Below are 25,152 nucleotides of genomic sequence, written 5' to 3' on the forward strand. Positions count from 1 at the left end.
GGGAAAAAATAAGTTTAACTGAGGGTTAATAAGGGATACCCAAGTTCAATTTACATTTTTCATAAGTTCTTATAAATTTTTAAAGTTGAAGTAGTGTTTGAAAAAGTGTTGCTTAGGCACAAGGTATCAGGAGCCATGTGCGTTTTGTTGTCCAGGCAAAAAGAATTTGGTGAAGCGCAATTGAGTTGCACTGAGGCATTGGTGCACTGTGAGATAAGTGAAAATTGGATGAATAGAACACACCCTAAGTAGCATAGATAGGTATTTATGCAAATAGATCAGCCATATAGGCATACACCCACCAAGTATCCATATCATATCATCAAAGTAACAAGTTCCAACCAAATCAATCAGACTATTGCTTTAAATGTAAGCAGAAACATACTATGTCATCAAAGTAAAAAATTCCCGCCAAAACAATCAGATTATTGCCCTCGTAATTGTAAGTAGAAACAAGTCTGTGCCATATTTTTCCTACATGGGTTTATAGCAATTGAAACAAGAATATCAGAGTTCGAGCAAGCATAAAACAGGGCCAAACATGTAGAGCATCAGGTTGCATTAATGCTTCATTTGTAGGGCCGAGGGAGTGAAAAGAGTTACAAGTCTACAACCATGTACATTTACAGAACAAGGTCATAATTTACATAGCAACATTAGCAGAAAATCCATACCAAGAGTACAAATTAGATGAACATAATGTGAAAAAATCAAAAGGGTATTCCAAAATTCCATTTCTAACACACACACACCAATGTAAAATAATCAAAAGGGTATCCCAAATTCATTGAATATCAACATCTTCAACTATTAATTAGTCAAATATTTCATCAAAATATAAACCCAGTATCATCAAATCTGTCAAAATACAACTTTAATCCAATAAATACAGCATTTAAACAAAGTTGAAGATACAAATTGAGATGTGATAATGATGGAAATTTGAACAGAAAATGATTGATTAAAAAAAAAAAAAAAGGATATACCTTAATACAATCAGACTCGCTAAGACACTTGACAAGCTCCTCTGCCAAGCCTTTGCAAGACTTTGCCATAACCAGCCACTCTATCTCTTGCTTGTAGCTCCAAGGATTTCGCAATTGCAGCAATTCTTCTTCTGTGCTTTCGTCTGCCTTATAAGAAAAGTTTTTCTTGAATGATTTTTCAATTGATGTATTCATATATCATATACTGTATGATGTAGTAGCACGTAGATCTATTAGAAATGGACCCAAACCCGAAACTATATGAGGAATTGGGCTTTTGAAATCAACCCGAATTTAGTAGACCTGCATAATGCTCGTGCGATGCACGGTTTATAAATTAAATTACTAATTCCGTAGGAAAATAACAAATATAGTTCAATGGTCGATACAAGAATAAAGGAACGTAATTTAAATAGTATTTTAAGTTATTTGTATTTTTTTATCAATTCATTTTATTAATTGAAAAATAAATTAATATTATTCCACATAATTATGTAAGAGAAATTGACTCATTCATTTAATTTCCTATCTCTCGTAGAGAAAAAAAAAAAAAAAAAAAAAAAAAAAAAAAAAAAACTAAAATTTTCTTGTCATACCTTCCGCTTCAATAGCTACAATCTAATACGAAATACATGTTTTACCTGTCGTATTCACAAAAATCCTTAAATATTATTATTATTATTATTATTAATATTATTATTATTATAAAAAATTTAGCATAATTTTTTATCTAAGTTAATTTAATTTTACGTTAGGTTTGTATAGTAAAAATTTGGAAACTCTATATTTATTTAATATTACATTAGATATGTAGTCTTAAATTACATAGAATGGAAAATATTAATTACAGAAACGAAAAATATATGAATCAATATAATCACAAATATATTATATGATTTGGTGAATATTTTGTGTATAACTTATAGTAGGTAATTAATATTATTGGCTAAAAAAAAAGGAAAAACAAGGGAGGGGATTTTGGAGGGAAAAACAGCACCAGGAAATGACACGTGTCATTCCCGATGTCTGTTTTAGTATTATGTATTGATTGATTGATGATTGATTGTACATATTGAAACTTATGAGACTTTATTAGATCTTATATTTAGGGGGTTGTTAAATATCGCTCTCGATTATCTAACTAATGCCCGCAAAATATAGTAAAATTACAAACTTACCCTTTTTTATCAAAAAAAATTACCCCCTCAAACAAAAATTACCCTCACTCCTTATTCACTCTCTTAATTCCTATTCTCTCTCTAAACAACAACAACCACCACCACCACCACCTCTTCATACTACCCACCACTACCACCACATCCACCTCCACCACCACCACACCGGCGGAGCAGTAGGTCACCGATCTACACAGTGGTAATGCCGAGGAAGGACAAAGGGAAGTCGGTCGCCGGCGGAGAAGAGGTTTTTTTTTCTGGAATTGCAGTAAACGCCTAGATTTTTCGCACATCCTAGGCTGAAACGCCTAGTTCGTGCGAACAACCGTGTGGTTGTACGAAAAATCTGGGCAGTTGAGGTGAAACTCCCAGCTTTTTCGTACAACCACACGGTTGTTCGCACGAACTAGGCGTTTCAGCCTAGGACGTGCGAAAAATCTAGGCGTTTTCCTGGTTTTTTTTTTCGGTATTGGGTTTTAATTGCTTGGCTTTCAATTTTCGTAGTTGTTTATCATTATTAAGAACTGATTGAAAATTAAATAATCAACTAAAGTTGAAGATTTTTGAATTAAAATGATGTTACCCAAATAATCACTAGAGTATGCTTGACTAGAGCTAATCATAACGTGATGAACCCAACTAGTACAAGATCCATAATATTTCCAGATTCATCTAGTTGATGGTGATACTAGTATATCATTACTTTATGTCGGCTAATGCAAGATTAACTAAGGAATAATGTAGAGTATTAAAAAGGTTAATCACTGTTGGTCCCAAATCTTACTTTTAATCAACTCATCTGATCCCGTAATTATGGAGATCAATTTATGTACGGCATGGTCCCGTAATCTTATTTTTTTATTTTTGAGTTGAAAATTAAATTTATGATTTAGTATTTGGTTGAAAGTTTGGATATTTAGTTGTTATTGAGTAGAAATATTATTTGTTGGATTTTGTTATAATTAATTGGTTGATATGTGTACTAGTTTATTATTTAGAAAATTAAATTTATGATTTAGTATTTGGTTGAAAGTTTAGATATTTAGTTGTTAATTATTAGAAATATTGTTTGGTTGATTTTGTTATAATTAATTGGTGTTGTTAGATTTGAATTTTATGAAATGTTTGTTTGGTTGATTTTGTTATAATTAATTGGTTAATTATTAATTATTAGAAATATTGTTTGGTTGATTATTAATTATTAGAAATATTGTTTGTTTGGTTGATTTTGTTATAATTAATTAGTGTTGTTAGATTTGAATTTTATGAAATGTTTGTTTGGTTGAGTTTGTTATAATTGTTAATTATTAGAAATATTATTTGGTTGATTTTGTTATAATTAATTGGTTAATTAATTGGTGTTGTTAGATTTGATTTTATGAAATGTTGATTTAGTATTTGGTTGAAATGTTTGTTTGGTCGAGCTTGTTTGTTTTATATCAATGCTATTTTAAACTCATTAGATTAAAAAGCACAAGTATTAATGCCATTTTATTCTAAATTTAGAATGTAGTCGAGGGTTCTGGTCCACGCCAGGCTAGATCACGCAGCATTAATGCGTCGATTAGGAGAGATAGGGGGCCGGGGATTAGTATACGGGAAGGTAGTTCTTTACCAGAGCGCGACAGAGAAGTGGAGAGTTCTGGGACTTATTTGGATGAGCAGGAGGGAGTCGGTCCTAATCCTTTGTTGAGGACTACTAGCTCGGTTTCGGGTTCGGGTACGATGATGATGGACCTGAGGACGATGATGCTAATGCTGATGCTGAGGAGCTCGATCCTCATCATTTTCATCAACTATATTAGGAATGTCGACACCATCTCCAATGACAAGGGTCCTCCAATATGGATGAATGTCCTTCGAATACAACCCCTTCCTTGCAGCAATCGAGTCGTATATTTGGCATGCACAAGGTAAGCCGTGGGTAGTACGTAGAGCACACCCACATCGTCGATGGATATCCGTATTCAACCCTCGCATCCTGCTCGTCTCACCGAGAAGAATAGATAGACAATAGTGGGATACCTTTCCATTCAACTGATGCAAAGGCTTATGCTTACACTTTTGACCATGACTTGTTTTACATGTCTCCAATCCATTACGAATGGCTATGATCTTGTTCTCAATTGAGCAGTGCACCTGAGCTCAAACCGTGTCTAAAGAACCTGTTGAACAGTCAATCCAACACTTCAATGCTGAATGCTGGCTCTTAACCCTGCAGTTGTTAACATTGCCGAAGTGTGGTACCTGGTTTGTCCAAAACAATACAAACTTCTCCTTGTGTACGAGCAAAGTGTAACACCCCAATTTTTGGAGTATTTTTAGTCAACGATTTCTTTTCAAAAATAAACTTTAAAACTAATTATTATTATTATTTTTGGATTTGAAAAAAAAAAAAAAAAGAAAAGAAAAAAACTGATTTTGGATAATTTACAGAAACTGGTTTGAAAACTGATAAAAAGGAATTTTGAAAGTCTGTTTACTGAGATAATGTAACAAACTCAAGATAAGTTTGACCCTTATCTTGTGAAATTTCTAGAGTCAAAGCTAAACAACTCAATTATATAAACCCCTTAACCTCAAATTTCAATACGTACTATCTTTTCTCAAAAAAAAAAAAAAAAAGAAAATCGAAGCCGACGAACCGAATTCAAAAGTAATCTGCAACCCGTCACTTCCTCCTTATTTTGGTTTTGGTTTTGATAACTAATCACTATTTCTTTAATTTTTTTTCTTTATCGATTCCCTTAATTTGGTGGAGCATAGTATGTTTGAGGTAGTGGATTTTTAGGGGTGAATGTCAGTGATGATGTCGGTGATGATGATGATGATGATGGTGATGATGATGGTTGTGATATGATACATAGTATCAATCGTTTAACCCCTTAATTAGTTATTAGTTGTTGATAATAATATCTTTGGGCTGATTAGATTATAGGTGGTGATAAATAAATTTACGCTCATTTTTTTTTTGTTAATCGTACAACTATCTAATTTAGGTTATTTCTTTGTTTAATTGTAGACAGAGGCTACTAGGTGAACATTTCGGAGGATAATTACCTTGAGTTTTACGCACGATCAAGGTAATTTTCAATGTCCATCATCTCTAGAATCCCGTTAGGAAATTGTTTTGAAATATTGTGTGCCAAATACGTGCTTACGTAATTATATGTGATGAGTGGGCTATCGTATGATATTATGGAATTATATTATATACGAGTTTTCTATTTTGTGTACTAGTATATGTATTTTCGAAAAAATGATTATTTGACATCGTATGAGGTATTTAAAATAAATAAATCTTTGGAAATTGGATGATTTGATTATATGTGATTGGTGGACTCATGTGGGATGACTATGGACTAATAATACTGAAATTGAAGTATTGTTACTTGGGATTAAATTGATTTGTGCAATACTTGTGTACAGTGTAATCGGATGATTTAATCTAATAAAATGTACAGTGAGATTTAATTTAAGAAGGGAAATGAAACCCGAAAGGGTGAATAACATGTTGCCCACTAGTAGTTATGGTTGCTACTAGTTGGTTTAAATTATTGTATATTGCTGTTAGTCTTCCTCCTAATCACTGGGTATTAGTGAGGGGTGTGCACACTAGGGACATTTTGTTTATTTCATGGCTATTTGGGGTAACGCGCGACCCTCTGTAAAGTAGGTGGTGACAGGGACTATTCCTGGCTTACTGGCGTTCTCTTTCCCTCTATTAACCAAAGTAATAAATTGTTATGTGACAAGTTAATTTTGGTGGAGTATTATAATGTCTATGAGACTATATTATGTATAGAATGTTTTGAACTAAAATTATTTATTTTACGGGATGGAGTTGGAATTACTCAGTTTATCTGATTTTTTGGGAATTTTCTCTCTTTTCTTGTTTCTGATTTATTTTACAGGTTGGTAAGAGGGTACTCGGTTACGTGTGAGGAGACGTTAGAATAATCACGTATCTAAGACATTTTAGTTTATTTCCGCATTTAATTATTTTCTTCAACTATTGGTTTCAAAATAATTGCAGTTTTGATGTAATGACTATTTTATTTTGCCACCAATTAGACCACTTAGTTTATTAGTTATTATTTCATTTTTTGCTTTGCATTTATTTTCTACGGAAAATAGGTGTAGCAGTAACACTCCCAGAGTTCGATGGTTGGGTTTTGAAAGTTAAAAAGGTTACTCTTATTGTTTTAAAAAAAAAAACTCGAATTTTGGGGGTGTTACAAATTGGTATTCAGAGCCAAGGTTTTTCAAAAGTTAGGGGCTAAAATGAATTAAATTAAAGACTTAGGTTTAAAATTTGTATATAAGTTTAAAAATTGATTTAAGCTTAGGAAAGCCGTGAGTGTGGGAATCACGATAAGGGATTTATGTGTTTTATAGTACTTTTATACTTATTATGTGGTTATTTATTTTCTTTTATTAGATGGTACGAGAACGTAAAACTGCAAGAAAGTCGAGTGCTAGGAAGAGTACACATGTATTACCTGATTCTCCTTACATGGTTCGTATGAAGTACAATGAAAACATTCGACATTACGTGAACCGTTTAAATCTCTGCATTGAACATTTCCATTACAATGTACTTGAGGGCCAATCGGATTACCTTACTCCGGAGAGACGATCTCAAATTCTTTTACACACACTACACTTAAGGGGACCTTTTTCTCAACTTAGGAAGAAATATGCTAACTTATACATCAATGGTGAACCAAATGATAAATATTATAATGATGGAAGATGGATCCCTACTGTGGACTACCTTGAGAAGGCAATGATGGAAGCCAAGCGAGACTTTGACTATAACCTAGATGATGATGAGGAGGATGAGCCCCATGAAAGTGAAGCTTGTGAAAGTCAAGGGGAAAATAATAATTGAATTTTTTTAAGCTGCGTTTTGGTTAAAATTTTACCAATAAAAGCTAGTTTCTTATGACTAGAAACTATAGTTTTGGTTTATTTGTAACTAGTAGTTTATTGAGCTATTTAGTACTAGTATTTTATTTCAAAGACGATTTTTATTCTCTTTTGGTTTTGCAATAAAATAATTTTGATTAACATATTTATACTTTGCTATTTTATGATTATTAATTAAACGTAATAAAAATCGCTTCATTTTTCTATCTATTGTTTTTATATAGAACAAAGCTCTTATTTTCTTATGCTTACTTTAGTCAAGACTAGTAATGACTTGGTCGGGTGATAGAGAAATCACAAAGCAATGTGCGAATTTGTAGTCTAATGCTAAGTGATGCATTATTTGGTTTGGAATTTGGCCGACTCTATGGATGCTATTGAGATTTAATAAATCGCTTAATTCTTGTTTATATGTGCTGATGTGTTACATGAAAGAATGTGGTTGATGATTTAATTGCAATTCACACGATCTAAATAAGTCGTGTTAAAATGTGTATGGTGGTAACACCAGTGTTGAAATTGTGCAGACTGTGTTGCAAAATTACCACGTTTACACCAGGTCTCGTTGGAGAAGAATTGCACAAATGGCTGAGACTCCTAAACAACTTGCTGCTAGGTTAAGAGTTCTTGAGAAAATATACCAGAACCTTGGAATTTTGTTGCAAAACCAGCTGAATAACAACAACAACCACAACAACAATGACAACGACCCTCAAGCTGCCATGGCTAAGAAACTTGCTGCATTGAAATCTCCACTATTCATGGGGAAGTAAGATCCCATGTTGGTTGAGAACTGGATACGTGACTTTGACAAGATTTTTACTACTGCTGGTACCCCTGATGCTCAGAAGGTGGATCAAGCCACTTTCTATTTACGTGAGGCTGCTGATATTTGGTGGGAAAATGAAGGAGCCACTATAAGAGCTCAACAGAACTTTAACTGGGAGGCTTTTAAGAAAGCAATTAGGGATCGTTTCTTTCCTGAGCATATCAAGAGGCAGAAGTACAGTGAGTTTAGTAGGTTTAACCAAACAGCTGGTATGAGTGTGCAGGAGTATGCTGAGAAATTTAATGAGTATGCAAGGTTTTGTCCTAATGTAGTGCCTAACGAGAGATCCAAGGCTCAGAAGTTTGAAGATGGGTTGACTTTTAGGATCCAAAAGAAGGTGATTGGGGCTGGTACTGCTGCTACTTATAAGGAGGCCTATGATAGAGCTTGTAATATTGAAAGGATTTTGAAACGTGAGCAGGAGGTCAAGGATAGGCATAAGAGGAAAGGGAATGGTGAGAGTTCATCGAACCCTCAAGGTTATGACAAGAGACCACGCCTCGGGGGTAATAGCAATGGGAATAGTGGAAATGGTCAGCAGGGAGGCCGTAACAACAACAATCGAAGCAATAACCACCGGGGCCAGGGACAACAGAATCAGCAAGGATCTCGTAATCGACCATGTCGTAAATGTGACAAGAGCCATCCAGGACGCAACTGCAACGGAGATTTGCTTACTTGCTTTGAATGTGGGGAGGTTGGTCACAAGAAATTTGAGTGCCCAAAGAAGCAGAATGGCAATAATCAGGCTTAGAATGGGCAAGGAAACAACAACGGCAATAATGGAGGTGGTTATGGGAGGAACTCAAACTACAACAACCGTTTCAACAACAACAATTCTCAAGACCAAAATGGCAATGCTCAAGGAGGGAATGACCAGAACAACAACAATAGCGGAGGAAGCAACCACAATGGCAATGGTAGGACCAGTAATGGAATAATCTATGTCATGAACCAGAGCGAAATTGACTCTAATGCCAATGTTGTGACGGGTACTTTTCTCATGAACTCAAAACCTGCTTATATACTTTTTGATTCTAGGGCATCTCATTCTTTTGTAGCCATTTCTTTTGTGAATAAACATGCTTTAAAATCTTCATCTTTGTGTCAAACCAATATAACGATTCCTTCAGGGGAGGTAGTTCCTTGTAGATCCATATACCAAGACATTACAGTTAACATTGCTGGAACTGAGTTGCTTGCAAACCTTATTCAATTTCACTTAACTGACTTTGATGTGATATTGGGGATTGATTGGCTTAGCAAATATAAGGCTAGAATTGAGTGTCATACCCAAAAGGTGTCTCTTAGGGGGCTAAGGGGGAATAGAATCTCTTACCAGGGAGTTGTGTCAAAACCAGGGATCAGTATTGTGTCAGCCATGAATTTTCATTCTTTTATCCGAAAAGGATACCCTATTTATTTATGCCATGTGCAAGATGTGAGTGTAGAAGAGAAGTCCATAGAACACATTCCAGTGGTGAGAGAATTCCAAGATGTGTTCCAGATGAAATTCCAGGGATGCCGCCGGTTAGAGAGATGGATTTCAAAATAGACTTAGTGCCTGGGACTGGAGCTATTTCTAAAGCACCATATAGAATGGCACCAGCAGAGATGAAAGAGTTGAAGGTACAGTTGGAGGAGTTGCTGGAGAAGGGTTATATAAGGCCAAGTGTTTCACCTTGGGGAGCACCGGTTTTGTTTGTGAGAAAGAAGGACGGATCCTTAAGGTTGTGTATTGACTACCGAGAGTTGAATAATGTCACTATAAAGAACAAATATCCATTGCCTAGGATAGAGGACTTGTTTGATCAGCTTAAAGGTGCTGGGATATTTTCAAAGATTAACTTGAGGACGGGATACCATCAGTTGAGGATTGCTGAGGAAGATATACCAAAGACAGCCTTTCGCACGAGATACGGGCATTATGAGTTCACTGTTATGCCTTTTGGACTCACTAATGCACCGGCAGCTTTTATGGATCTCATGAATAGAACTTTTCAGCCATATTTGGATAAGTTTGTGGTGGTGTTCATAGATGATATTTTGGTGTACTCGAGGGATAGAGAAGAGCATGAAGAACATCTAAGAAAAGTGTTGGAGATCCTTAAGGAAAAGAAATTGTATGCTAAATTTTCAAAATGTGAATTTTGGCTAGAGAAGGTAGCATTTCTAGGCCATGTGATCTCAAAGGAAGGAGTTGCGGTGGACCCATCTAAGATTCGGGCAGTTTCTGATTGGCCAAGACCCAAAAGTGTGACTGAAGTGAGAAGTTTCTTAGGGCTTGCTGGATACTATAGGAGATTTGTGCAAGACTTTTCGAGGATAGCTCAACCCTTAACAAATTTGATGAAGAAAACTACTAAGTTTCAGTGGGATGAGAAGTGTGAACAATCTTTTCAAGAATTGAAGCGAAGACTCACCTCAGCACCAGTCTTAACCTTACCATCAGGGACCGAGGGGTTTGAAATCTATAGTGACGCATCTAAGAATGGCTTTGGGTGTGTACTTATGCAACATGGGAAGGTTGTAGCTTATGCATCAAGGCAGCTCAAGCAACATGAACAGAATTACCCTACTCATGATTTAGAGTTAGGAGCTGTAGTGTTTGCTCTCAAGATTTGGAGACACTACTTGTATGGTGTGAGATGTAAGGTGTATACGGACCATAAGAGTCTTAAATACATATTCACACAGACTCATTTAAACGTGAGGCAAAGGAGATAGCTTGAGGTGCTAACCGACTACAACCTAGACATTCTATATCACGAAGGAAAGGCGAATAAGGTAGCTGATGCTTTGAGTAGGAAGACAAGTCATATAGTGAACTTGATGATTTTAGCCAAGGAACTTTGTGAAGAATTTAGGAAGTTGAACTTGGAGGTTGTGGAGTATGGCCAGGTGAACGCTCAGTTGAATGCAATGTTAGTCAAACCTACCAAACCTACCATATATGATGAGATTCGTGAGAAGAAAATATTAGATGAGTGGTTGACCAAGGTGAGAAAGATGAAAGAAGAAGGAGCAACAACTGAGTTTGATGTTGATAATAGCGGAGCAGTGAAATACAAAGGGAGATGGTGTATTCCTAAAGATGAAGATCTCAAAAAGAAGATTTTGGAAGAAGCTCACAACACCCCGTACTCTGTACACCCGGGAGGAGATAAGCTCTATAAGGATCTTAAGCAACATTTTTGGTGGCCGAACATGAAGCGTGAAGTAGCCGAGTTTGTGGCAAAGTGCCTTACATGTCAGAAAGTGAAGATACAACATATGAGACCTGGAGGGAAGCTGCAATCGTTAGATGTGCCAGGATGGAAGTGGGATTCTATCTCTATGGATTTTGTGATGGGATTACCACTTACAAGGGCAGCAAAGAATGCTATTTGGGTCATAGTTGATCGTCTAACAAAGACAACAAGATTCATAGCAATAAAGGACACTTGGAATGTGAATCAGTTGGCAGATTCCTATGTGAAAGAAATTGTGAGGCTACATGGAGTTTCTAAAGATATTATTTCAGACAGAGATCCAAGACTTTTATCAAAGTTCTGGGAAATGTATTAGCAAGCATTTGGTACTATCCTGAAGTTTAGCACAGCGTTTCACCCTGCTACAGATGGACAAACAGAGAGAACAATTCAGACCCTGGAGGACATGTTAAGAGCTTGTGTGATGGACTTTGGTGGATCATGGGACGAAAGATTACCTATGATCGAATTTTCATACAATAATAGCCATCATGCAAGCATAGGAATGGCACCTTATGAAGCGTTGTATGGGAGAAAATGTAGGAGTCCTTTGTGTTGGAGCGATATCAGTGAGTCTTTAACTTTGGGGCCAGAAATGATTGAAGAAACAACGAAGCAAGTTAGGCTTATCCAGGCAAACATGAAGGCAGCTCAGGATCGACAAAAGTCATATGCAGACCAGAATAGGAGAATAGTGGAATTTGAAGTCGGGGAAAAAGCTTTACTTAAGGTTTCACCTATCAAGGGAGTCATGCGGTTTGGTAAAAAGGGGAAGTTGAGTCCTAGATACATTAGCCCGTATGAAGTATTGAAGAGAGTTGGAGAGGTAGCATATCAACTAGCCTTACCCATGGAGTTAGCCAATGTTCATAATGTTTTTCATGTTTCCCAACTCCGAAAGTATGTTCATGACCCTACCCATGTCATCCAACCCGAAACTATTGAGCTAGATGAGACCTTAACTTTTGAGGAACGCCCTGTGAAAATTCTCGACACCAAAACGAGAAGTACTCGGAATAAGGCGGTAAAGTTAGTTAAAGTGCTATGGTCTAATCAGAATTCTGAAGAAGCGACTTGAGAAGCGGAACATGATATGAAAAAACGCTACCCAGAACTTTTTAAGCAGGTACGCTAAGTTTCGAGGTCGAAACTCTTAAAGGGGGGTAGAATGTAATACTAACTTATCTTTTGTCATCGTGTGTGCATTATTCTGAGAGCTACCAAACTTAAAAGTTTGAGGACGAACTTTCATTTTAGGGGGAGTAGATGTAACACCCCAATTTTTGGAGTATTTTTAGTCAACGATTTCTTTTCAAAAATAAACTTTAAAACTAATTATTATTATTTTCAAATTGTATAATTATTATGATTATTATTTTCGGATTTGAAAAAAAAAAAAACTGATTTTGGATAATTTACAGAAACTGGTTTGAAAACTGATAAAAAGGAATTTTGAAAATTTGTTTACTGAGATAATGTAACAAACTCAAGATAAGTTTGACCCTTATCTTGTGAAATTTCTAGAGTCAAAGCTAAACAACTCAATTATATAAACCCCCTTAACCTCAAATTTCAATACGTACTATCTTTTCTCAAAAAAAAAAAAAGAAAAAGAAAATCAAAGCCGACGAACCGAATTCAAAAGTAATCTGAAACCCGTCACTTCCCTTATTTTGGTTTTGGTTTTGATAACTAATCACTATTTCTTTAATTTTTTTTCTTTATCGATTCCCTTAATTTGGTGGAGCATAGTATGTTTGAGGTAGTGGATTTTTAGGGGTGAATGTCAGTGATGATGTCGGTGATGATGATGATGATGGTGGTGATGATGATGTCGGTGATGATGATGATGATGATGGTGATGATGATGGTTGTGATATGATACGTAGTATCAATCGTTTAACCCCTTAATTAGTTATTAGTTGTTGATAATAATATCTTTGGGTTGATTAGATTATAGGTGGTGATAAATAAATTTACGCTCATTTTTTTTGTTAATCGTATAACTATATGTAGACACCCAAATGTGTCTCCCCAAAACCGAACCCAGTGATGAATACCTTTTGCGTCGAATGATTATCGAACAAAGTGAAAGTGTGAAAGGTCAAGTGTTGCGGTTGGTTTTTATTAAAATTCTTTCTGTTTTCGAAAAATCTCTATTTTATGAAAATAGTCAATCCAGTTTAGTTTGGTCCATGACAGGGGTCCAATAATAGTGTTGTTGGATGGGGCTTGCAAAGAGCTTTCCAACGATATATTATAAGCCCAATTCCGATGAATAATGAGGAAGTTATGGCCAAAATACTAAACTGGGCCCGGTTTGATCTTTACATGCGGCCCGATGATCTAGGGGAGGGCCCAATGTTAATTATTATTCCTAAAGTTATTAGAATTGATTATAGTCTTCTAGAATTCTCTAGAATGTTCTCTTTAATCCTAATAAGATTAGAATTAATAATTATATTTTGATAAGTTTTATTTGGAATAAAATATTATTTTATGAAAGATACGATTTCAGTTTCATACGGACTTTACAAATTGATTTTGATTCATATGTGGACTCCGTGTTGAAAGCGCGTAGAAATCCAGGCTGTCGCCACGCGACAAGCCTTGTCGCCACGCGATAGACCCTGTCGTCAGGCGACAAGGTCGGTTTTGCAGCAACAGTGTGGAGTTTTATTCCTTATCAAATTCTACTTATTTCCGGACTGTTTTCTTATAAATAGGGTCCTAAACCTCCGTTTTTAATCATCCACAATCAATCAATTCTCATCTACAATCAATTCTCATCAACAATCATCTTTCTCTCTCTAAAGCTAGAAGTTTTCTCTCTCTATTCTTTTTCTAAACCTTCCCTCAAACACAATTCCTCATACATTAGCACTAGACACACCTAGCCAAGTTCGAAGTTGTCTTCGCCCTAGACGTGAAAGGTTATAATTTCTGAGAGTTTGGTCCCTAATCTCTATTTCAATTATTTGATTTGATTGTTTGATGTTATTAAATTATTTTCCTTGAAGTTACTAACGCATGTATTTTGTTATTAGAAAGAGATACAAGGCATCAAAGTATGTAGTCTTATTGCTCTATTCTTGTAGAAAGCATGTTTAAATTTGTTTAATTCCTAGTATCATGCTTAGGATGTTATTATTGCTTTCTAGTATCATGTTTAGGGTGCCTTTTACTCTTTTCTAATAGCATGTTAATATCATGTTAGGTTTAAAGCTTTGATTTTTATTGTTTAGTGACATGCTAGGGTTTGTTATTAATCTTGTTAGTATCATGCCTAGGATCTTGCTATTATTATACTTTAGCCTGATTATGATTATGATGATTGTTATTATGTTGCTTGATATATTATTATTGTTATTGCTTGATCACGCCTTTTATGCATGTTTAAAGGGAATTTGTACTTGTAGTCACGCTTAATAAGATAATTAATAATCTTGTTTAGGGCTAATATGATTATAATTCAAGTGATCGCCAATAATAGTTTTGCTTGTGCATTAATATTCAACCAACATAGATAAACAGGTTTAGGGTTAATCTGTTGATTGCATGTTAGTCAGAAAGCGCACATGAATATGAGAAGAATAAAGTAGAGGCCTATTATTAGGGCAGGTTCAATCTCTTTTAGGTTGGATTTGTACCCTCATCCCCGAACCCTATTTGGTTCAAGACCTTTTGGAGTTGACGATCTCATGGATCGTTAAGGGGTGTAATCTTCACCTTGTGAACGGTTTACAAGTTCCTAAAACTTGTTGGCGACTCTTTTGCTCTAGCTTCCTTCCCTTTGGACGCCACCATGCTTAAGTGTATGATCACAGTGGGGTTCAAGTTTTGGGTAATGCTTGAAATATTCCCTACACTATCTAATTTAGGTTATTTCTTTGTTTAATTGTAGACGGAGGCTACTAGGTGAACGTTTCGGAGGATAATTACCTTGAGTTTTATGCACGATCAAGGTAATTTTCAATGTCCATCATCTTTAGAATCCCGTTAGGAAATTGTTTTGAAATATTGTGTGCCAAATACGTGCTTACGTAATTATATGTGATGAGTGGGCTATCGTATGATATTATGGAATTATATTATATACGAGTTTTCTATTTTGTGTACTAGTATATGTATTTTCGAAAAAATGATTATTTGACATCGTATGAGTTATTTAAAATAAATAAATCTTTGGAAATTGGATGATTTGATTATATTTGATTGATGGACTCATGTGGGATGACTATGGACTAATAATACTGAAATTGAAGTATTGTTACTTGGGATTAAATTGATTTGTGCAATACTTGTGTACAGTGTAATCAGATGATTTAATCTAATAAAATGTACAGTGAGATTTAATTTAAGAAGGGAAATGAAACCCGAAAGGGTGAAGAACATGTTGCCCACTAGTAGTTATGGTTGCTACTAGTTGGTTTAAATTATTGTATATTGCTGTTAGTCTTCCTCCTAATCACTGGGTATTAGTGAGGGGTGTGCACACTAGGGACATTTTTTTTATTTCATGGCTATTTGGGGTAACGCACGACCCTCTGTAAAGTAGGTGGTGATAGGGACTATTCCCGGCTTACTGGCGTTCTCTTTCCCTTTATTAACCAAAATAATAAATTGTTATGTGACAAGTTAATTTTGGTTGAGTATTATAATGTCTGTGAGACTATATTATGTATAGAATGTTTTGAACTAAAATTATTTATTTTACGGGATGGAGTTGGAATTACTCAGTTTATCTGATTTTTGGGAATTTTCTCTCTTTTCTTGTTTCTGATTTATTTTGCAGGTTGGTAAGAGGGTACTCGGTTACGTGTGAGGAGACGTTAGAATAATCACGTAGCTATGACATTTTAGTTTATTTTCGAATTTAATTATTTTCTTTCAACTATTGGTTTCAAAATAATTGCAGTTTTGATGTAATGACTATTTTATTTTGCCACCAATTAGACCACTTAGTTTATTAGTTATTATTTCATTTTTTGCTTTGCATTTATTTTCTACGGAAAATAGGTGTAGCAGTAACACTCCCAGAGTTCGATGGTTGGGTTTTGAAAGTTAAAAAGGTTACTCTTATTGTTTTAAAAAAAAAAAACTCGAATTTTGGGGGTGTTACACCAAGTGTCCACAACATATTCAATCACTTTCGGCCATCGACTCCACTTGGTTTTCAACACTGCAAGTTCTCTGTTATATGCCTCTTCGGATGTAGCATTAATCACAAGCCTCCACCTCCCATTTTTGAACTTGGCACCAATCTCCTTTTTTTCAAACATGGAAGTAACCTTCGCCTCAACATCTTTGTTAATATGCCACACACACAACATGTGTCTTGTCTTTGGAAACACGCTCTTCAACGCTGCACAAAGGCCAAGCTCCCTATCTGTCAGTAGTACCGACGGCTCTCTATGATGACCGATCAACAACCTCAAGCACTGAAGCACCCGGCGATAACTTTCTTGGGGCTCTGACCTCATGAATGCGTATGCAACAAGAAAGTTCTGAATAGTCGGTGTAACCCCAACAATCTCAAAGAATGGCATGCCGTATCGGTTTGTCTTGTAAGTGGAATCCATACCTATCACGTACGGGTATGTGCGTAGCAAATTTGTCATGATCGGGTGTGCCATGAAAGCATGTTGCAACACATTGTTGGAATCAGTAAAAACCCAAGTGAGGTATTTGCTCTGTCTGGCCAAATGAATCACCTGGTGAACTACTTTTCTTCCCTCGAATTGCTCCATTCTTATTTTACTTCTGCAGTTGTAGACATGCCTGATGTTTGGATGGTCTCCGGGAAACTTTTCTACAAGAGTTCTCATGATATGTCGATGCGGCACTTGTGCCTGAGTCATGTCACGCACTACCTGCTTAGCAGCAATACTAAGACCGCTAATTTGTCGATGTCCCTCGGGATAAACAACCAAAGAATGATTGTGAGTGTCGTTCAAGCAACTAAGTTTCCAACCATTTACTACTCTGACATACTCAGTTTGAAAGGACAACTGCTTTCCTTGCTTTTGGTGTCTTTGCGTATCGCATTCATCATGTCTCTTATCATGCCCTTTTTTCCACGATCACAACTCACATATCGATACGGTCGACCACTTCGATCGGTCTTGTAAGAAGCCTTCACTAACATAAATCCAAGCGGTCGACAAACATTTTGTGCCCATAGAACAACATCCTCAAAACTCGAAAACACTTCGTCTGTCAAAAAATGTCCGCTATAGTCCACACCATCACCATCCTCGGACTCAGAATCCTATATAAATATTAATAAAAGTTAAGAACCAACAAACACGGCTAATAATAATAACAATTCTAACAACACACTAATTATAAAATACTTCATATATTCAATAATATAAATAATGATTTAAACCCAATAATCATTCTAATAACAATATTATAATATAAATTTAATAACAATAATAATTTCGACCACGTAAAATCCAATAACAATCAACGTATACGTAAAATCAAAAAAAAAAAATTCGAAAAAAAAACCCAGAAAACGCCTAGTTTTTTAGAATACTCTAGGCTGAAACGCTTAGTTTTTTCAAATAACCTAGTATGTTTCGAAAAAACTAGGCGTTTTAGCCTATGGTATTCGAAAATTCTAGGCGTTTCCTGGGTTTTGAATTTTTTTTAAGAAAATATCGCGACGTACTGATTCCGTACGGTTTGACGAGCCTTCGGCGACCGTCAAAGGTTGTGTTTATGGTATTTTGTCGTTGTCCATAAGATCTAACGAATTTGATTTAGCAAAATTTAAAAAATTTTGTTTGATTTTGAAAATCACGGTGGTTGGGGTGGTTGACCGATGAGCGTTGGTGGCCGTTGACCACCAAAGAGAACGGTAAAAAGTTTTGTGTACAGTAAAAGTGTGAAATTAAGGTAAAATTAATTATTTTTATAATCTTTATTATAAGGATAAGTACGTAATTTTACTATATTTTGCGGGCGTTAGTTAGATATTCGAGGGCGTCGTTTAGCTTTCCACTATATTTATTATTATTATTATTATTACAATTATTATTATTATTATTATTATTATTATTATTATTATTAGATGAAAGCCCGTGCGATGCACAGTTTTTTTACATTTTATTTTGAATATTTCTTGTGATTTCTTAATCTCTAACAATTTGTTTTTTTATTTAAATTTGTTGACATAAATTTCACATAAATGTTTAAATAGGGTAAAGTTTTTCTTGCGTCATAAGTTTTAATATTTTTTTAGGAAAATATCATGTCATTCATTGGATATATTTAGATAAAATCATTAATATCAAAAGATAATTTTTTTAAAAAAATAAAAATAAAAAACTATATGCTAATATCTAAAGATAATATTCAGTTTTTTTTTTTTAAAAAAAAAGACAATTTTTTTTTTAAATTCTAGTACTTAAATGTTAAATCTCACAAAAAGATAATATTATTAATTAAACCATATAATATTTTGATTAATTTGCTTGCTAGAAAAAGAATAGTTTTTATTATTCACTAGGTGTGAAGCCCGTGCGATGCACGGTTTTACTATTATTATTATTATTATTATTATTATTATTATTATTATTATTATTATTATTATTATTATTATTAATCAAGAACAAAAAAAAGTCATAAACACAATGACATTAATTATTATTATATTCAATAAACTATTGCAATTGTGTTTAATTATTGCAATTAATTAAAAACTACTTTTTATTAATAATGTAACAAAAATTTTAATTTGCCAGGTTTCGATATATTATACGTCTATGTAGTTCTTGAGTTCCACATATATAATTTTATAAAAATTATGATTTATGATAATTTTGTTAAAGTTGGGCTAGGATTAGGATATAGATTATGAGTAATATCCTTACATACAAATTTAAGGATCCAATATGTATGATAATTTTATTGGGAAACTAATTCAATAATTCAATATGTATGACAATTTTATTAAAAATTATCTTTTGTTATTAGATTATTAAGTTTTGAAAGAGATATCTTTTTTTTTTTTTTTTTTTTTTTTTGTAATTGATTTAGTGATTCAAATACATAATTAAATATTAGTATTTGCAAAAGATAATCTTTGTTGTAGAGGTTATGCACATCCTTAGTTCTTAGCTTACGATGTCTTGTTGTATTTATTTGAGGATCTTAACTTTGTTTGCATAATGTATACATATTTTTTTTACAGGTGGTTTTTTCATATATAAATCTCAAGAAAAGTTGTCTTTCTTTGTTAAGCCATATAATAATTAATTAAATTACTATTGTCTATCAAAAAAGATAATTTTTATTATTTTATGTAAAAATGTGGCTTTATCGGTTGATGTTATCTCAAGAAAATATAATTTTCTTACTTAAACCATATAATATCTTAATGAAAGTAATTTATAATGTGACCTTATCGGTTGATGTTAGTTAAGTGGCAATTGACGTCATTGAATCATATAATACTAAAATAAAATATAATGAATCGTTGATTGTGTCCGTCGTTGAGTTCTAAACCAAGAATTTTATAATGTTCAACTTCTAAAATACGCTTCTTTGCCTGTAAATATTGTTTTTTTGACACAATGCCTGTAAATATTGTTGCCACTTGGGATTCTCATAAAATTGTATGTTTATTTATGTGGGTCTTTGAGATTAACAATAGATTGGTTATGTAGGATTAAAAAAATAATGCTAAATTTAAAGTTGTGATAAATTTTTATCATTGAATATGATAAATTATGTTATGCAAGTATGAAGGAATGATACAAAGTAATAATAAAACATATAAGAACTCTTTTAAAAGTTAAAATGTTAAATATTGGAATACATAATGATTTAAAGTACTTGCTAAATAGCCTTATGACGAATAAACTAATAAAAAATATGTAAAATCATCAGTGATTATCTAATGAATTATTAATTAAAAAAAAAAAGAAAAAAAAACCTACACAATTGATGATATTTTCGAAGCTTGAATGCCCTTCTGCCCTATAAAACTTGTTTTTTGAATTTATGTTTAGATAGGAAATCTTGATTGTGAAATTAAGCCTGCAATATGAATACATATATAAACAATTAATTAGTATATTATTTTATAAATAAAATAGCTAATCTTTGAGAAAAATAAGATAGATACTTTTAATTTTTTTAAAATGTGTTGTTTACTAATTCTTTATCGTCGGCTGTATCTTTTTCACTATTTGTTGCATTTTCTTTGTCCTTCATATCGAATAATATAATCTCTAATCACTATGATCTTCAACACCAAGCTCCAAACGCGATACCTAAAGGGGAAAGGATGAAATCCATACCCAATTGCCTCACACTTAGCACGCTTACAACGAGCCGCATCTATTACCACCCGCCTGGGTACAAAATCAGACATCGCAAATTGTTTCAACGGCAATGATCCAATTAGATCAATACAAACATCGAGCCCCCTGGCCTATCATAAGAATAAAGTAACACATCCGCTAGATGGTTAGGTTTGTCCACTCCATTGCACCACCCAATATCAACCTCTTTTTCTACAGAAATCCCATATCTATAACAAATATCAATGAGAGTGTCACGAACAACATTATGTCAATGTTTAATGCCAACAATACCAACACAAGACACAACATGGTCCCCATAATTGTCAACAACGAAAACCCTGGAGCAAGCAGAGCATAGCCTCAACGCTGTAAATAATGGGATACCCAACAGGTAACATAACACACACCTCCACACCGATAAGTTTTGTCATTCATAGTCTGATCCAAACTTGAAATTAGACCGCCCTAAGCCAATCAAAAGTACGATCTCCTTGTTTAGATTTCCACAAAGCCACTTGCCGAGAAGATAATAAAAAACGTTTTTAGTAACGTGTGTGAAATATATATTTGCCAATTTTTTTATGAGTTTGGGGGCAACGATCTCACATGAGTAGTCTCTGTAGTTTTATTAACTAGAACCACATCATCATGAAAGTTAAGTAGGACCAGATGCAACAATCTCAGCATGCCAAAGGAGCTTTGTTTGCAAACCAGCAGACTGTAACTGCGATGCAAGAAAAGCGTAATGCAAAACATTACATGCAAAATTAACACCGATGCCCCCAAACGAAAAAGGTTATATGGCTAGCCTCCACTACCAGTCACTGAACCCTCGTCTAGAAGCGGTAACAATACGCTCCAAGGAAAAGCAAAGCGCTCTGTCGAAAGTGTGTTGATTGGATTCAGAAACCCGAGGGAGGCATGTGCTCATAGCAAAGTAGAGTTTGGAAACTTCAGTACAAGCACAGAGAAGCAACAACTCACATTGGTGATCACCAATCTTAGCATCTGCATCCATGAGCTCAATAGTTTTGGACACTCTCTTTAAAACAAGATCATTGCTAAAATCGAGATCCTTTTGTTGTATTGATCCAATATTCAAAATTGGAGTATTAATATTAGTTTCAAAGTTCTTTATTTTATTTGTCTGTTGTAACCTCAAAGCACAATCATACGTCACACTAATTTAGCGTTTCAAACAATGTTAGTCGACATATTAAAAATTTATTTTTATATCACTATATATTTTTTTTAAGGTATCACTTAAAAAGTTAAAGTTAGTAAATGGATAATGTTTTTTTTTTTAAGACAACTTGTAAATGGATAATGAGGAAAGTCAAAGGATGAAGGAATACTTAAAAAGGAGAAGAAAATTATTATATTCAATTAGACTTGATCAAGTTGATACCGGCCAGACTCGGTCCGATTTTGGGTGGGTTTTGGGCAATTTTCCAACTCTAAATCGGGTAGGGCCCGACCCGTTTTGTAAAAAAATTTGGACGGGCTTAGAAAATTAATTTTGTGCAATTTTAGTTAATTTTATTGGCCCGGCCCAAAATTGACTCGAAAAGCTCGCATGGCCCGGCTAATTTGGGCAGGTTTGGGTACATATATTCTGGCCCAAAAACGTGGCCCGGCCCGGCCCGCCCATCGATCACCTCTATAATTTTTTTATTGAGATTTGAGGAAAACCAAGTTAGTCGTTGGAAATGCTATAAATCCACTCATAAATTCTAGTTTTTTGCTAGGGTTTTCCCTCTAGGTTTCTCCTTGGGATGGTGTTTTTCCTAGTTTTTACTATGGTTTTTTTTAGGGTTTTCCTTCGATCTTCTCATTTCTCCCTTTTTCCTCCATCATCCTTCTCTCCTTTATCACCATTGTAATTATTGGTAGGGGCTACTACTGATTCCTTGACCAATGGCAAGCCCCAAAATCCCTTTTTAATTGCTTATAATAATAGATCCCATCCTTATGCTGGTCTTGATTGGTGTTGATGATTTCTCTTTTGTCATCGGAAGTTCTAATTTTTTGGTGGTGGTTCGTTCGACATTGAATCAGTTGTTAGATCAACGATTATAATTAATTGAATCAGGTTTGTTCAATTAAAAACTATCAAAAATCGCAGGGCCCCTTTGTAGAAGAAGGCTACGGAGGACAGTGATTCAAGAGACGAGGGTATTCATCAATGTCAATTCTCATTCGCGATCATAGTTCTACAGAATTAGATTTGTTATATGATTCAATTTTTATTGTATTTACCGTTTCTGATCATTTGTAGATGTCGTATAATTTTATTTATTTATTTTTTAGGGAAGATGTCGTATGATTTCTTTTTAATGAATTAATATTCCCTTTAAAAAAAAAGTTAGTAAATTTTGAAAAATAAGGAAAAAGAAAAGAATTGAGGAAAATTTAAAAGCAATTTAGCCGTTGGAAAAAAGAAAAGAATTTCGGAAAATTAAACACCAAATCAGCCGTTTCTCTCTCTTCATCTGTCTCCTCCATTTAAGCGTACTCTAAATTCTCCATTGAAGATTTGAAGTGGTACTGAGTTTTTTCTCTCCATAGAAACAGATTCTGAGGTAAGATTTTTCCTAAAGCATCGAATTTCAATTTCACAATCTAGGGTTTTGTTGATTTAATTGTCAGTACAATCGATTTAGGGTTCTTCTAAGGTGGGGACTAATGAACTATTCGTTACAATTACTCTAGATTATAACGAACGATTGTGTAGCTATTGTAGAAATTTTCAATTTGATGTTCTTAAGCTAGAAGAATTTTAATTTGATGTTATTAAGCTAGAAGAATTTTGAATTTTTATGCGGTTTTTCAAGACTAATTTTGATAAATGAGTCAAATTTGGTTGCTAATTTGTTGTAGAATTTTGTTTATAACCCTTTAATGTTAGAACGGAACAATGAAAATGGACCTATTCCTGATGATTTCAGAGGATTTCTGGCTTTACAATTTCCTTAATTATGATCATTTCTTTTGTGGAATTTTGGTCTTCATTAGTAGTGTACTCGAATTCGTATTTTGGGAATTGGGATTGTTCAAGAAATTACAGCCCGTATTCGAATCCGTATTTTTATGGTGCTGTCTTTCTTTGGTTGTTTTGTCGAATTGACTACCCGGAAACACAAACAATTTTAGGATGCTTCTTGCAAGTTAAGTTCCATGTGTGTAATCTCGTTGTATCACTGGTTGATTTCCTTGCAGTTCTGAAACAGAAGTGTACTAAATCTTTCCATTACTTAGCATCAATGACGTCGTTTGAACCTATCATTAAAATAGATGAAAATGCGTTTAGAGCTCATGAGAAGATTCAGCAGCCTCAAGTGGCCAGGAAACCTCTTACTGATGTGACCAACTCTAGAAAGCCGCTTGCAAAAGATAAGTCGTTAGTGAAGAATATCAGTGGTTTCAAGGCTCCAGAGAAGGCGGTGCAGCCTAATAAGGTTGGCAGGAAAGCTCTTGGTGATCTAACAAACTCTAAGAAGCCGACTGCTCAAGAAAAATCGGCTAAAAATAATTACAGTCATACTGTTTCAGCTGCTGTCAAGAAAGAGCAAGTCCAAAGTTTTGCTTTAGCAGAAGGTTTTCTGCATAACCATAATGAGTGCATCAAGCCAAATCGACAATTTATGAGCTTGGATTATTTCCTGGAAACTGTTGCCCTTAAAAGAGGTAACACCTGAGCTGGAAGAAAATCTTGCTGGATTATATACTTTCTATTTATTTGGTTGTGTTGATGTGATAAATTGTACCAAGTACATGGTTTTTAAATTCAGATTCTGTATCTGTTGCAACTCCTCAGCACCCTGAACTGTCTAAGGCCCCGAATATGGAGGTTTGTCTGATAATTATGTAACTTGGTTCTCTTATATTCTTTCCCCAGCACCACTTCTCTATCTGTTTTGCTCATCATACACATGCTTTTATGTTTCAGCTTGAAATTCCAATGGAGATCGAAGAGATGGAATTCGAAACTTGGGATATCTGCGCTTTTGCAAGTCCTTCAGCACCAAAGTCTCCAAGGTCCCCTGATTGGAGTATGGATTTTACTAATTTGGACTTTTCACCCTTGAAGCTGAAGGAGTCACCATGAAAACCCTAGTAATTACAGAGTAACATTCATTTCATTGTGACATCTTGGCTTTATTAGTAGGCTAGTACAGTTCCATGATTGTAGAATAACATAGATTGCTGCTTTCTTTTGTTGCTAGAGGGAGATCAATACTTTCTTGTGTTATCTCCTTGATGCAATATCAAAATTGGAGTATAAATATTAGTTTCAGAGCTCTTTGTTTTACTAGTCTGTTGTATCCTCAATGCACAATTATGCATCACTTGTGCGTTTCTAACAATGTATGTCGGCACATTAAGGCCCCGTCTTTTAGAGCTGCTCTGCTATGCTTTGCTGAGCCCTGCTCTGCTATGTTTTGCTGAGCCCTGCTCTGCTCTGCTCAGATCAAATTTGCTCTGCTCTGCTCTGCTAAAAAAAAATCTGCTCCACTCTGCTCTGCTCTATTTTCAAATAATAATTAATAATAACAATAATAATTATAATTAATATTGAATAATAATAACTAATATTGTATTGTTGATAATAATTTATTATTTTAAATAATTATAATAATTAATAATATTAAAAATTAT

General features: G+C 34.4%; 2 protein-coding genes across 2 annotated transcripts; both read left to right on the plus strand.

Annotated features, from left to right (window-relative positions):
* Positions 1-7,872: 7,872 nt before the first annotated feature.
* Positions 7,873-8,676, plus strand: LOC145577854 (uncharacterized). Its single transcript, XM_081635285.1, has one exon. It carries the CDS (start codon positions 7,873-7,875, stop codon positions 8,674-8,676), a length of 804 nt encoding a protein of 267 aa, XP_081491411.1.
* Positions 8,677-22,936: 14,260 nt separating this feature from the next.
* LOC145579031 (uncharacterized) lies at positions 22,937-24,846 on the plus strand. The gene is made up of 4 exons (XM_081636312.1): positions 22,937-23,075; positions 23,713-24,180; positions 24,285-24,343; positions 24,443-24,846. The coding sequence occupies exons 2-4, from the start codon at positions 23,757-23,759 to the stop codon at positions 24,599-24,601; spliced, it is 642 nt and encodes a 213-aa protein (XP_081492438.1). The 5' UTR covers positions 22,937-23,075; positions 23,713-23,756; the 3' UTR covers positions 24,602-24,846.
* Positions 24,847-25,152: the final 306 nt, after the last annotated feature.

This window comes from Chenopodium album, chromosome 14, assembly GCF_948465745.1.
Source record: "Chenopodium album chromosome 14, dcCheAlbu1.1, whole genome shotgun sequence".
NCBI classification, from domain to species: Eukaryota; Viridiplantae; Streptophyta; class Magnoliopsida; order Caryophyllales; family Amaranthaceae; genus Chenopodium; species Chenopodium album.